Source organism: Trichomonas vaginalis, chromosome III, assembly GCF_026262505.1.
Source record: "Trichomonas vaginalis G3 chromosome III, whole genome shotgun sequence".
Lineage (NCBI taxonomy): Eukaryota > Parabasalia > Trichomonadida > Trichomonadidae > Trichomonas > Trichomonas vaginalis.
Genome location: NC_067205.1, coordinates 19800207 through 19815060, shown reverse-complemented (window position 1 = coordinate 19815060; position 14854 = coordinate 19800207). Strand labels below are relative to the sequence as shown.

Here is a 14854-nt window from a genome sequence, read left to right as displayed (position 1 = left end):
AAAGAGTCAAAAGAAAACCAAATGCTGCATTTATTGAAGAACAACAAGAATTAAACACAGAATTGATATTGAATCTTCCCAATTAAAATCAACAATTATTCAAAAAGATTTCAATACTTTGTATTTATATAAAAATATCCTCATTTATTCAGCGAATGCACATACATTGTACTATAATTTAGTTTATTCCACTTATCATTTACTAAGACTGAAGAACAATTTTATTTAAAGTTGATTTATTCTTAAAGGTGGAAAATGTTTATTTAGTTTTATTCTTTTTCATACCAGAAAGCAAGATAAAGAGCGAAAGCAAGTACAATTACTTGAATTACAATAACAAAGATACCAACACCTAGAAGAATCTTCTTCCATGCTTTGATAAGATCATCTACTTGTTGGGTGCAAGTTTCAATTGTTGTTGCAGTTGTGTTGTGATAACCACAGTTCTTCATATCTTCTTCGCTATATGGTGTCTTGTAACCACAGCATTCTAAGCCTTCTTTGATACTTTTGATTGTATCTTTGCCTTTGTTTTCATCCCACCAAGCTTGAACAGTAGTGTTAATCTTCTTTACAATACCAATTGCTACGGCAATGATAACAATTTCAATAACAACAACTACAATGAACAGGATTGCGTATGTGACTCTGTAGCATTTAATGTTACCAAAGCAAATAATAAGGAAGCCAAGAATGCATACAATTGCAACAAATACGAAAACAACAATCATCATAATTACACCTGTTTTTGCTTTGCCTAAAGTATCAAGGTTATTCTTTTTGATTGCAGCCCAACCAATGAAGACACATAGGCCAAGAATGAGAAGAACAATGAAGTTGACAATTCCAATAACTGTTCTAGCGCAGCAGGAGCAGCAAGTCATACTTGTGTGAAAATGAAGTTCTCTTTCAAACGTCATACTCTTTTCAATTTTTGATAAATCTTTCAATTACTGAATTATCGACATTCAAATGATATTTTAAGCGACTTGCAAAATATTACAATCATTTATTAATACTTTCTAAACCTATAAATTATGATCTTAAATTTTTTTTGGCAAAAAAATTCTGATCTTAAAAATTTATCAAGTTCGCATTAAACTATTATACTATCAGAAATAATTAATATTATCAACTTTATAATTTCAATTGGTTTTCAATTCAATAAAATCTATTCGATAATTCACAGGGCTCCATTCGGCACTTAATCTTCATAAACACTCCTCTCAATTGATTCATTTGTAATTGATATATAAAATAAATGTTTACTAATAAGATCTAATAACTCAAAAGACGAGTTGTGATATGAAAATATATAAGATTATTTGAGTAATTTCATGATCTTGATACAATATCTAGTCAATTTATGCCTTCAACATTTTTGGGACTCTATGATTTGGTAATTTGTGATATGAAAACTTTGTTTATTGTTACGCTGAATTTTGAAATGAGTTCTGTGAATAAGGAGATAATTGAATTAGATTAGGAATATAGGAATAATAAGCATTGGAACTTTGCTGGTAAGGCATGGGTAGAGGTTGACTTTGTTGATTTCCTTGCATGGAAACACGAATTAATGGTTGAAAGAAATTTTGTTGGTTGATTTGTGGGGTTTTATCTGGATTTTTTCTGGACAATTCTTATATAGATCATTCAATAAAAATGTTCGATTATCACCTTCAAAAGTTCGATAATTAAATATGTTAAAATGCAATGTAAATTTTGCACGTAAATCTTCATCCATGAACCATTCCCGAAGTTTGATATTTTTAAGTAAGTTACAAAGAGATGGAAAGTCAGATTCAAGCGAAGAACCTATTGGAGTATGAACAATCATATGATTCAAATACTGAATTTTCCTTGTGGTAACATCTCCCGTTATCAAATATTGTTCAAGAGTCGTTGGCCAAAGATGTAAAATCCGTAAAAAAATCAATAACCAGAGAAAGGAAAAAATGGCAATCGTTGTGGTTCTAATGATTGGAGTTTCATCGAAATATGAGATAACTAAACTGACAATTGAGGCTATATATGCGGTCAATAGTGGAAGTTCATTGAAAGTATTGAATATGTTGCCAATCAAAATTATAATACATGCGAAAATTCTGCCAATTCCGCAAGTGGGAGTGCATGATATGCAATTAAGAAACCTATGTGGTATGTAACAGCATTCACAGCATTTGGGCGGATGAAAACAACAGCTACAACAAAAATAAGTTTCACAGTCAAAATCTACAGTCAGGTTTCCAAGATATGCTTCCATATCATAATCATCCCATATATAATCACTATTGAATGACTGAGAAACCCCATTAACACCATCTTCAATTAAATCATCATCCGATTGATCATTTTGTAAGATAGAACTAATTTTCATCTGAAAAATGAAGTGAATGATTGGTTTGTCAAAAATTTTCACTCCCATATTATTTGTATTTAGGGATAAATCGATATAACATTTTTTAAAGATGTAAAAAATGCGGAAAAAGATGTTGTAAAAGATGTTGTAAAATTATTGAGAACAAAATTGTCACCTAAAAATAAAAGTCAAAAGGTTCAAGAAACACCATTTTTATAAAGAGATACCCCAACAAAAATTGAGGGAGATTGAAAGAAATTGAGATGGAAATAACGCAAACTTTTTAATAAAATGTGCCTTAAAAAGGATGAAAATACTTTATAATTCTGTATATTCTTGAACATTATAAATTCGTCGAATAAAATTTTAAAGATTTTTAAAAATTTAAAAAATGAAATCTAGAATATATTAGGAATACCAGAATATGGTCTTTTATGAAATGTTTCAAATTGAAGTGACTTAAGATAAGATCGATTCTCCAGGTATTTAAATTCTTCCTTTGGATTATCTTGATCATTGTAAGTTTGAAAGATTTGTTGCTTTCGATTTTCTTTGACAATTGAAATCAATTTCTTTACACTGGAAATTGTTTTAAGAACTGATACACCAAAATCGAGTAAATCACAATAGACCTCATCAACACCATTAGAAAACTCATTAAAATCAACTCTTAGTTCACGACAAAATTTTTTTATTATTGGATATATTTCTTTCGATTTGTATGAAAATCTTTGTATGAAATTTAGGTTGAGATAAGTTCGATACTTGATTGCAATAGAATCTAACGATTTAAGTAAACCAGGCCATTCTTTATTAATCCAATATAAGTACTTATTTAGATATTGTATAAAATTTCCAAATTGGAATTCAGTTTGATCTTTCAATTGATAATACATTGAAAGAGACTCTTCTGGTAATTCGTCTACATTAATTGAATAAATTAAGTTTAAAAGTTCCATAACTTTTTCATTAACTTTATAAACAGTTGGAGATAGTTCAAAAAAATCAAACCTCTGTTGATAAGATGTAAGTGGCACTATAAATAATTTTGTAGATGGCGCGAATGCATTGAAGAATCTGCATACTTGAGTGAAAGCTATCAGGTAATCATTGTAATCTGCCATTAAAATTTTTGAAAAATTTATGTCAAGAGTGAAGAAATATAGGCAAGCAGATAGATAGTAAAATAGAAATGAAAAAAAAAAGGTAGTGGGGCTTCCAGGCGCGTTGCGCCCTCTAGCCCATAAGAAATTTTTCCCAAGACCCAAGAGGAGGACCGAACCCCAGCCGACCAGCCGGTGACACTTTTTGTGTCGCTTTTCACAAATTATATATGTTTTCATGTTTTGTCACTTTTCTGTCACTTTTCAGGTAAAAACATTTTTATTATTATATATAAATGAATTTTACAAAACCACCGTTACCGTTCTTTGGAAATAAGAGTGGATGTAAAGATATTATATTGAGAGAACTTAAGAAACTACCGAATGGTCTAACATTTGTAGATTTGTTCGGTGGAAGTTTCTATATATCCCATTTGTGCCATACAATATTCCCAGACTCAAAGATTATATGCAATGACTTCGACAACTATATGGACCGTCTCAAACATATACCAGACACAAACAATATATTGAAAGAGTTAAAAGAAAAGATACCTATAGGTAAGATGGAACGTATACCATTAGATAAGAAAAATATTGTGAGAGAGGTTTTGAAAAAAGCAGAATATATAGACTGGGATAGTATATCTGCTAGACTATTATATAGTGGTTCTATAAGAGTTCATGACATTGAAACACTTATGTCAAAAGTTTTATATCTTAACTATACAAATGTTTTCAAAGAGGACATAGAAAAATATATTGAGGGTATAGAGTTTGTGAGATGTCGTTGGACAGAGTTGTATGAAAAATATAAAGACAAGGAAAATGTTTTCTTTATAGTGGACCTGCCGTTCTATAACACATGGATTTTCAATACCAAGTAGACTGGACTTTGAGAGACTCTTTAGAAACTTTAGACGTTATACATAACCATCCATGCTTTTACTTTACATCCGATAAAAGTGGTTTGGAAACCGTTATGAGATGGTTAGAGGACATACATGACTATGAGTTTATATATGACAAGATAGAATATGAGAGAGGTCCTATAAACCGGAGAAAGTGTCACAATAAAGAAATTTTATTAGTAAGTAAATGTGGTTTGAAATCGGATTGTTAGTTTTAGGTTTTTTCCATTGTGTCATTTATTTATTTGACGTGGCAGAAAAGTACAGAGAATATGAAGATGAACCAATGCCTGCAAATGTTCAGTATATGTACTCGTAAGAGATATTTTTATCTAATATTAAATGGACGCACAGAACTTAGCGAATGCACAGCAACCTGGACAACCAAACCCAGAGAATATTCCAAATGAAGTTAGAATACAAACTGCAATGGCAAACTATGGTCAAGTGCCAACAGATGTACAAATGCAAACTGCCATGTCAAATGACGCTGCGTTAGGTTTGCCACCATGGTATGCAAATATGAGATGGAAAGAGTTTTATACAAACCCTGAAGTGGGATATAAACAACTTTATGCAGATGACGCGAACACAGGAGTTGACCCAGAATATGTTTTCTACCAGAGGAGAAACAGAATGTATGAGCTCCAGTTAAAGAATGCTATGGAACTCAACAGGAAACGTAAGAGACTAGGCGGACATTAGATTTTTACATATAGTAAAATGGGTTTCTTCAGTAGTATTGGAAACTTCTTCAGAAGAGTTGGAAGAGGTATATGGAATGGAATAAAATCTGTCGGAAGAGGAGTATGGAACGGTGTCAAAAATATTGGTAAAAGAGTAGGTCAGTTTGTTGGTATTATACCTAAAGACCCTGAACCAGAAGAACAAGCTCCTGTTATACAACAGCCTGAACCTGCACCACAGTCAAGTTGGCAACCAAATCCAACACCTCAACCGTATTAAAAAATTATATTTTTACCGTTCGATAGTAGTTGTATATGAAACTAAGTTCTAAGTAAAACGCATGGTATAATGGAATTATTCTTTTTCTTCCATCTGTAGTAAACCATACTTGAAAGTCTGAAATACTTCCACTTGGTGGTTCGTATAACTTTGTAGGTTTTTCGTAAAAGTCATTTGCCAAGCATAAAAAAGAGTTTTGGGCGCCAGAAAATGAAGCATGAACAATAATAGCATCTTGGTCGAAAATATTTTCATATGTTCCATTAGGGTTTTCGACTTCATAATAGTCCGGGTGTACTGGATATGCTGCAGGCTGATTTAACATCCTCATAAATCTATACCATGCCAAGTTGTTATATTTTGTAGAAATATAAACGTTTTCTCCAAGGTCTTCTATTCTATTGATTTTAACAGTTGCATTTTTCCTGTCATAAATAATATCGAGATGGTATTCTCCTTCGTCAATGTTATACTGGTTTGCATATTCGATATAGATATCGTTTATTTTTTCTTGAAAAGCTTGAAGAGTTGTTTCTAAATTTACAAGCAAACTAACTTGTAAAAGTTTTCCCTGTTCAAATTTCTCATACATACGTTTTTCTTTGTTATAGTATCGAACTTCAAAACCGACCGTAAATGGGAAACCATGTATGGCTTCTGAAATGAACTTCATTCTACGAAAGCCAATAGCTTTTGTGACGGATGGGTCTCTTAGCCATCTTAATGGGTAGTCAAAACGATAGCCTTCATGCTTTACGGTATCTGTCTCAAACTTTTGACCGACATTAGTAAAAAGTTCATCTAATGGTTTAGTTGTAGCAACTCTAGAATTTTCTTTTTCTATTGGAAGCATATTTTATCTATAATAAAAATGTCAAATGAAACAGCGTCTATGAGAGAAATACAACACAACCGACAACTCATTATGCAAGCTCTAAATAAGAACACAACAAACTTTTCAAACTATTCTAAGATATCTGAGTCATTGAAAGAAGGAAACTTAAAACTGACATTAAACCCAATGACAGATGAGTTTCTGTTTCAAGACAATAAGAACCATACTGTCTGTATAAATCCAACAAAAGGAACTTTAAACGAGAAACCTATAAATGAACTTCTTTTGAAAGCAGATGTTGACAACAAAGCTGACAAAGAATATGTAGACGATGCAATAGCAAAAGAAGAAGAAAGAGCTAACAATGCTTATGCAACAAAAGAACATACTCATCCTGAACTAGCAGACAAAACATATGTTGACAATAAAATGTCAAGTGAAGTGACAAGAGCTGAAAACGAATATTCTAAAAAGACTCATATACATTATATTAACCAAATACCAAGTCTTAAGGAAACATTAGAGACAAAAGCAGATAAGACTCATACACATTCTATATCTGATATTACAAACTTACAACTAACTTTAAACAGGAAAAGTGACGTTGGACATACACATACCATTGCAAATATTACAAACTTACAAGAAACCTTAAACAGGAAAAGTGACGTTGGACATACACATACCATTGCAAATATTACAAACTTACAAGAAACCTTAAACAGGAAAAGTGACGTTGGACATACACATACCATTGCAAATATTACAAACTTACAAGAAACCTTAAACAGGAAAAGTGACGTTGGACATACACATACCATTGCAAATATTACAAACTTACAAGAAACCTTAAACAGGAAAAGTGACGTTGGACATACACATACCATTGCAAATATTACAAACTTACAAGAAACCTTAAACAGGAAAAATGACGTTGGACATACACATACCATTGCAAATATTACAAACTTACAAGAAACCTTAAACAGGAAAAGTGACGTTGGACATACACATACCATTGCAAATATTACAAACTTACAAGAAACCTTAAACAGGAAAAGTGACGTTGGACATACACATTCTATATCTGAAATAACAGACTTAAACGTTAGCCTTGAAAATAAAGCAGATAAAACATATGTCAATGAAATATACCAAAGTTTGATAGGAACAAAAAATATTGAAACTATTGTTGGTGACTTTTCTGTCAATGAAGAAAATAAATATTTTAGATGGCAGTTGGTACAGTCCTTAAAAAATGGTACACGGTGTAAACTCATTCCGAAAAATAACAATGAAATGTATGTAAGCTATAAAAAGAATGATGGTACACAAGTTAAAGTTCCATTAGACAACAACTGCTACTTAAACTTATATGGAGACGAACAAAAGAAATATTTAAGAGTTTATGAAATGGCAGATATGACATTGCCTGACCCAGCTCCAGCACCATATTATTATGACTATGGAGATGACGACAGAACACCACATGTAGATGAACAAAAGCTAACATTATATTTAGATTATTATAGATATAAAAGATATAATGCAATAGAAAAAACGAGAATAGTATATTATTATACAGATGACAGAAATAAATATTATAGTCAAGACTTTACCTACCCTGAAAACATAAGATTATATTATAAAAAATATTCTGACACAAACCAGAAGAAACCTGAAATAGTTGCACTATATTTTAAGTTCAAAAGAGACAATCCTATAATATCTCATATGTTTGATTTAATGAACCCAATAGGTTCTATTTATACATCTATGGAAGCAAGAGGTCCTCAAGTAATGTTTGGTGTTGGTGCATGGGAACAAATAGTCGACAGGTTTTTGTATTGTGCAAACTCTTCAAAGGAAACAGGTGGAAGTAAAACGATTTCAGGTGAAAATTTACCTGCACACAGTCACTACATAGATTTAAGTACATCTCAAGCAGGTTAGCATAAGCATAGATATTGGGATTGGTCAGGAATGACAAAAGGTAAAGGATATGATGTTAAAGACGACGTTAAGTTTGCTATAAATTGTTACTGGAGTGACACTCAGGGAGAAGGAAACCATACACATTTCGTTTCAGGATATACACAAACAACGGGACAAAGTAAAGAATACATGCCACCTTACATGACAGTTTACGCATGGTATAGAATTGCTTAGTCGTCATTTTCAACTTCTTTAGCATATTCGTCAGGAGTTGTCATTTCCGAAAAATAGAAGCGTCGATGGAAGCTGTCGTTATGCCAATCTGAGGAGCCCCAGCAAGTTTCATCGAACGAATCTTCAAAAGAGCATCTTCCGTGAAAAGTGCTATTGGTTTTGTAAACTTCTTTGCTCTCAATTCATCTGGACCGTCTCTGTCACCAGTATATTGTATTTGTACAATACCAACAGTTGAAATACCACCCATAAAGTCTTCTGAGTCAGCAAATGGAATGCCAAGCCAAAAGTTTGAACGGTCTCCATTTGTATATTGAGTTTTTTGACCTCCTGTATGAGTCCATACTTTCACATATGGCATAATAGAACTTTGCATTTCAGGGTTAATGGTTGTTGTGAAGTTGTTGTTAAAGTTCATAGCATCTAATGTCAAGTTGTATGACCTCATATCCTCAACTGTAGAATATTCTTCTCTTGGATAATATTTGCCATCTATGTTTATATGATATTTAATACCAGGGTTGTAGAAACAAGAATAGTCATTTATAGTTCGTCTGAACAGTACAAACATAGTATCTGCATGTTTCATTGCAGTTGTTAAAGCAATATCTGTTCTTGCACCTGCGGCTCCTGGATTTTGGTTTCCAACTTCACCTGCAAAGTCTTTGACAGATATTTGGTGTATAGGGAACATAAGTGGAACTGCAATATATTTGGCAGCTAAAGCATTTGAAATATCTGGGTCCAACATATAGACTGCAAGTCTGCTTTCTATTCTCTTGCATTCAAACTGTTCGCATGTGAACTTAACTGGGTCCCAAGCAGTTCCAGCAGCATTGAAATAATAGTTTACTTCATTGTTGAAGTTTGAGAAACCAAAGTCTAAGTCAACTTTGTCTTTGCAAAATTCGGCGAATGACGTTTGATTTGTTCCCTTTACGTCTGTAATAGTGAATGGATCTTGTGTTGGTGCAATGACTAAGTTATTTTTGCTTGGAGTAAGTTCGATAGAAATTTTTCCTGCCCAGTTTGGCAAGTATCTTAAAAACCTGAAGATGAGGAAAGATGACAAAAGAACTCTAAGTTTCATTTTTACTTTAGTGGCAGCAATTCCATCTGAACCAGAAAGGTTAACATAAACTCCTGGAACGTTAGGGTCAAGTCTTCTTATTTTCTCAATAGTTGCATACTGGTCTGTTTGTTCTCTAGCTTGTGGTTGTACTGAGTTTCTCAAAGCGAACCATTCATAGTTTGCCCATGTTACTGTTTGAACTAAGTCAGAGTTAGAATATATCTTATATCCCATGAAAACTTCTGGAGCATATTGGTATCCGACATAGAAAATTCCATTGCAACCTTTCTTGTCAGACAACTTGGCAGAAGGTTTTATTTCAATGTCTTGTTCCACGTATAAGAATGAGTTGTCAATAGAAATAATATGAAACCTGTCGCAAGCAATATCTACTGTTGTTGAAGAACCTTCTCCAAACTCACCTACGTTTCCATAAGAAACAGCAGTTGTATATTCGTAAGTTCCAGGAACTATTTCTGACCTTCTAATGGCATTGTCGCATTCGTTATACCATTCGGAAACATTTCCGTTCATGGCATCCAAAACTGTTGGCGTTATATTCTGAGCGGCGTACATTTCATATGGGTAAAAATATAGAATAGTTGGATTTATGTGTCATAATAGAACCCACTCGGACCAAGCTTTACTTTCTTCCTGACTGAGTTTTTAACTCTTCTTTTTCCTTCATTGCCACTACTTTCACTAGATGAAGTTACTTCTTCACTACTTTCACTTTGTTCTACTCTTCTCTTCTTCTTTGGTGTCGCTTTTGGTAACTTGCCCTCTGCTTCAAGTTGTTGCATCTTTGCCTCATGTTCACCTAGTATGTTGTAAATTTCCCATGTCCTTTTTGCCTTTGGGCTCTGGTCGCCCATCTCAGGTAACCTATATCCTAGAAAGATTTTGTCATAGTTTGTATTTGAGTCTTCGCTTATTGTTTGCATGACTCTTTCCTGAGTTTCCGGTTCAAGCTCTTCAAACAGAGCTTGTCCATATGGAATAAGCTTGTTTCCAAATATATGTTTTTGTAGCCATTCTGGTTTTCTTTCCATGTAACCAATAATATCTTTTGTGAATTGGAAAGCTTTTACCCAATGTTTCAGTCTTGCGTCATTTATTTCTGTAGTTGGTTTTATTTTGTCAAGGAACATGTTTTTCAATACTATCATTTCATTTGGTACTGTCCATTTGAGTTTTCTTAAATATTCATCCCTTCTCAGTTCATTGTCTGCAAAGTAAGTTTTTATGACATTTTGCAAACTTTCGTTTGCAAGGTCATGTACAATAGGTTCTCTTCCTTCTCTCTCCCTAACTTTCTTTCTAAACTCTTCACCAAATATACCATCTCTATGGTTCTGTGTAGTTCTTTGAGATAAATGTTCTAGAACGTCAGGTGTTATATTTCCCCCAGCCATGTTCATTTCATACTGGTCCAAAATATCTGCATCTTTCATATCTTTCAATGGCATTAAAGCCGCACTGAAAATACCAGTTATATCTGGTTCACCATTCAATTCCATTGCGTCTACAACTTCTTGGAATTGAGGTTGTAAGTTTATGAACCACCTATCCGGATTAGCTTTATGACCCCATCTCATTGTAGTTCCATAGTCTGCAGAAACAAAAGTAGGTTTGTTTCCATATTGGTTAGGTTCTGAATGAACTTTAAACAATGTTTCATTTCTATATGTTTTGTTGAAATTTAACCTTTTATTTTCACCGAGTTCAGCCAAAGATTGAACGTTATATGGTCGTAAGTAAAAAGGATTATTGTATTTGCGTACATTTTCTTTCAGTACTTCCATTCTATGCTGAATATTTTCATCTGATGTTGGAGTCTTTTGTATGTCGGTGAACATTTTTCGATATTCTTCTACTATGTCAGCCGAATTTTTCTTAGACTCTTGGAAAGATTCCATATTCTCCGCATACACTTGTTGAGGGTCAAGATTTTTCGGCTGTTCCAAATCTTCATCTAGTTCTGTGAAGTTAGTTTCCAAAGGAGGGACTTGTTCGTTTCCTTCAGGCTCTTCTAGCTGTTGTTGCTGAACTATTTCTTCCATGTCTGGTTGTATCTGAACTTCTTCCTGTTGAGTTTCTTGTACCTCATCTGCTGGCATTTCATATATTCCGAGACCGTTTTTAACAAGTTCCCTATCTAAGTCATCCGGACTCGTAACCTTTCTTCTTTCGTTCCGTCTCTATTTTTTACGCGTTTCATGAAGAGAGTTGAATTATCATTTAGCTCTGACATCAAATATCTCGGAGTAAATTCATTCATGTCATTTGGATGATATGCTATTAAATCATATCCCTTAGCGAGCTTGTATTTTCCAGGTTTGAGATTATATCCGATTTGATGCTGAGCCATAAAGCTAAATAGGTTCGGGTCAGTATTTCCTTCCTTGAACTTTCTAATAGCTTCTTTATATCTGTCACTAAAGTCAAGAGTATCTGGGTAACCATAATCTTCCTTAAGCATTTTTAAGAATTCTTGGTTTCCTTTTTCTCTACTTCTTTTATGTCCTTGCTCTGTTTGTGGTTGTTGTTGTGCAGGGTTTTGAACTGTTGGTTGTTGTGCAGGGTTTTGAACTGTTGGTTGCTGTGCTGGGTTTTGAACTGTTGGTTTTGGTTGTTGTTGTGGTGCTGGATTTTGAACTGTTGGTTGTTGTTGTGGTGTATGCCTGTGTCTGTGTCCATGTGACGATGTAAATGTTTTAGGTAGTCCTGGTGCAGGTGCTTCTCTTGGAGGGTTTGGTGGTATATAAGTTCCACCAGCTGGCACATATGTTCCATCTGCAGCATAATGTCCTACCTGACTTTTCGTTCTTAAGAAAGCATTTACTAGGTCTGTTTTGGTCTGTTGTAACTCTTTTTCTTGACTTTCCACAACAGTTGCTCTAACGGCGTCATATGCACTTTGAACTGCCTGTCTCGTTGCTGCATCTGTTATTTTCGTCATATTTTGTGCTACTTCTCTTAACTCTTTGTCGAAACCTTCAGACTTCAGTTTCTTTCCAGATGAGAAGTCGTTCACTAGTTTCACCTTACTATGAAGAGCTTCGAAGGCATTCTTAAAGTCAGCATTCATTAAAGCTTCATTTGAACTATCTTCATCCGCTTGTATTTTTGTCCTTATTGACCCTATAAGTTGGGCTGCTTTAGCGTTGGCTTGGGCATCTAACCAGTCATTATTAGCTTTTATAATATCTGCGCTTTTCATTGCCTTTTGCATGGCTGCGTCGTTATTTTTACTTTCTTGTGCTAAGTTTTCATACTGTACGGTTTGGTTTTGCAACTGTAAAAGTTTTTCTGCCTTTACATTTGCTTCAACTTCTTTTTTATACTCATCGCTATCCATATATGTCTTCATGGCTTTTTGTATTATTTCTTCATCTTTCAGTACTTTATATTGAGTAGTATGGTTTTTCAAATTTATAACATCTTGTTCCATTTTTGCTACTTCTGCTGCTTTTTCTGACACTTTTTTCGCATATTCCTCTGTACTTAGTTCTTTCAGTTGTTCTTCTTTCTTCTTTTTCTCTACGTTTAACTCATTGAGTTTCTTTGTGTGTCTGTCATATTCTAGTTTCTTTTCGTTTTCACTTATTTGTTTCTGTATGTCTATGTTTGACTTTTTGACATCTGTTATTTGATTTTTGAGTGAACTCAAATTCATTTGACTTTGAGGGTTATAAGCTGTTCCATCTGCAGCTCCACCATAGCCTGCCATTTTCGCTAAAAGTGCCGCTCTTAAACCTCCACTCTGTGCACCAATAACTCGGTTTAAAAGCATAGGGTTGCTTGACATTTGTTGCAACATAGTGGGGTCATTCATCATTTGTTGTTGCAACTGTTGTTGTGGTGTCAGTTTTACTATTGGATGTTTCAATGCTCCCTTCCTCTTACGTATATTCTTACGTAGCTTACGTGGCATTTAAGTGAAGTAAAAAACGGTTTTTGACAGATGTTTATATGACACTTTTTGTTCAGCACAAAAAACTACTCGGTCAAAGTGTTGTCAGTTTTGTAAAATAACCGTCCTACCTCATTCTATAAGGGGGAAAAGGCTTCTCAAAGTATACTTCCTTGGAACGCCTGTAACTTTTCCTGTAGCGACGATAGACCCTTACTTGTCCGGACAAAGTTATATAATTTTGAGTGCTCTACAAAAAAGTCACCGCTGGCTCGTCCTCAGAAATTTTTGATGGGCTAGAGGGCGCAACGCGCCTGGAAGCCCTCCGAATAAAAACTTCATTTATACTAAACATCTTCGGGCTAGATGGCGCAACGCGCCTGGAAGCCCTCCGAATAAAAACTTCATTTATACTAAACATCTTCGGGCTAGATGGCGCAACGCGCCTGGAAGCCCTCCGAATAAAAACTTCATTTATACTAAACATCTTCGGGGCTAGAGGGCGCAACGCGCCTGGAAGCCTCCGAATAAAAACTTCATTTATACTAAACATCTTCGGGCTAGAGGGCGCAACGCGCCTGGAAGCCCTCCGAATAAAAACTTCATTTATACTAAACATCTTCGGGCTAGATGGCGCAACGCGCCTGGAAGCCCTCCGAATAAAAACTTCATTTATACTAAACATCTTCGGGGCTAGAGGGCGCAACGCGCCTGGAAGCCCTCCGAATAAAAACTTCATTTATACTAAACATCTTCGGGCTAGAGGGCGCAACGCGCCTGGAAGCCCTCCGAATAAAAACTTCATTTATACTAAACATCTTCGGGCTAGATGGCGCAACGCGCCTGGAAGCCCTCCGAATAAAAACTTCATTTATACTAAACATCTTCGGGGCTAGAGGGCGCAACGCGCCTGGAAGCCCTCCGAATAAAAACTTCATTTATACTAAACATCTTCGGGCTAGATGGCGCAACGCGCCTGGAAGCCCTCCGAATAAAAACTTCATTTATACTAAACATCTTCGGGGCTAGATGGCGCAACGCGCCTGGAAGCCCTCCGAATAAAAACTTCATTTATACTAAACATCTTCGGGGCTAGAGGGCGCAACGCGCCTGGAAGCCCTCCGAATAAAAACTTCATTTATACTAAACATCTTCGGGGCTAGAGGGCGCAACGCGCCTGGAAGCCCTCCGAATAAAAACTTCATTTATACTAAACATCTTCGGGCTAGATGGCGCAACGCGCCTGGAAGCCCTCCGAATAAAAACTTCATTTATACTAAACATCTTCGGGGCTAGATGGCGCAACGCGCCTGGAAGCCCTCCGAATAAAAACTTCATTTATACTAAACATCTTCGGGGCTAGAGGGCGCAACGCGCCTGGAAGCCCTCCGAATAAAAACTTCATTTATACTAAACATCTTCGGGGCTAGAGGGCGCAACGCGCCTGGAAGCCCTCCGAATAAAAACTTCATTTATACTAAACATCTTCGGGCTAGATGGCGCAACGCGCCTGGAAGCCCTCC

At 35.1% G+C, this 14854-nt stretch overlaps 8 protein-coding genes across 8 annotated transcripts, besides 1 other annotated feature; 2 read left to right on the top strand and 6 right to left on the bottom strand.

The window, feature by feature from the left end:
• Positions 1 to 62: 62 nt before the first annotated feature.
• On the bottom strand, positions 63 to 2712 carry TVAGG3_0732390 (tetraspanin family; the record flags this gene model as incomplete). The annotated part of the gene is made up of 1 exon (XM_051244584.1): positions 270 to 731. One exon carries the CDS (start codon positions 729 to 731, stop codon positions 270 to 272), a length of 462 nt encoding a protein of 153 aa, XP_051091171.1.
• A 2003-nt stretch (positions 2713 to 4715) lies between these two features.
• TVAGG3_0732380 (uncharacterized protein) lies at positions 4716 to 5078 on the top strand (the record flags this gene model as incomplete). Its single annotated transcript, XM_051244583.1, has 1 exon — positions 4716 to 5078. One exon carries the CDS (start codon positions 4716 to 4718, stop codon positions 5076 to 5078), a length of 363 nt encoding a protein of 120 aa, XP_051091170.1.
• Positions 5079 to 5096: 18 nt separating this feature from the next.
• Positions 5097 to 5339, top strand: TVAGG3_0732370 (serine threonine-protein phosphatase family; the record flags this gene model as incomplete). The annotated part of the gene is made up of 1 exon (XM_051244582.1): positions 5097 to 5339. One exon carries the CDS (start codon positions 5097 to 5099, stop codon positions 5337 to 5339), a length of 243 nt encoding a protein of 80 aa, XP_051091169.1.
• A 4-nt stretch (positions 5340 to 5343) lies between these two features.
• TVAGG3_0732360 (uncharacterized protein) lies at positions 5344 to 5931 on the bottom strand (the record flags this gene model as incomplete). The annotated part of the gene is made up of 1 exon (XM_051244581.1): positions 5344 to 5931. The coding sequence occupies one exon, from the start codon at positions 5929 to 5931 to the stop codon at positions 5344 to 5346; it is 588 nt and encodes a 195-aa protein (XP_051091168.1).
• Positions 5932 to 6645: 714 nt separating this feature from the next.
• Positions 6646 to 11070: a mobile genetic element.
• Positions 8676 to 9649, bottom strand: TVAGG3_0732350 (protein of unknown function, DUF4106 family; the record flags this gene model as incomplete). The annotated part of the gene is made up of 1 exon (XM_051244580.1): positions 8676 to 9649. A coding segment is annotated over one exon (974 nt), but the record flags the coding sequence as incomplete, so codon positions are not given.
• Positions 10024 to 10359, bottom strand: TVAGG3_0732340 (protein of unknown function, DUF4106 family; the record flags this gene model as incomplete). The annotated part of the gene is made up of 1 exon (XM_051244579.1): positions 10024 to 10359. One exon carries the CDS (start codon positions 10357 to 10359, stop codon positions 10024 to 10026), a length of 336 nt encoding a protein of 111 aa, XP_051091166.1.
• A 965-nt stretch (positions 11071 to 12035) lies between the features above and the next one.
• Positions 12036 to 12869, bottom strand: TVAGG3_0732320 (protein of unknown function, DUF4106 family; the record flags this gene model as incomplete). The annotated part of the gene is made up of 1 exon (XM_051244578.1): positions 12036 to 12869. A coding segment is annotated over one exon (834 nt), but the record flags the coding sequence as incomplete, so codon positions are not given.
• Positions 12870 to 13039: 170 nt separating this feature from the next.
• TVAGG3_0732310 (protein of unknown function, DUF4106 family) lies at positions 13040 to 13352 on the bottom strand (the record flags this gene model as incomplete). Its single annotated transcript, XM_051244577.1, has 1 exon — positions 13040 to 13352. A coding segment is annotated over one exon (313 nt), but the record flags the coding sequence as incomplete, so codon positions are not given.
• Positions 13353 to 14854: the final 1502 nt, after the last annotated feature.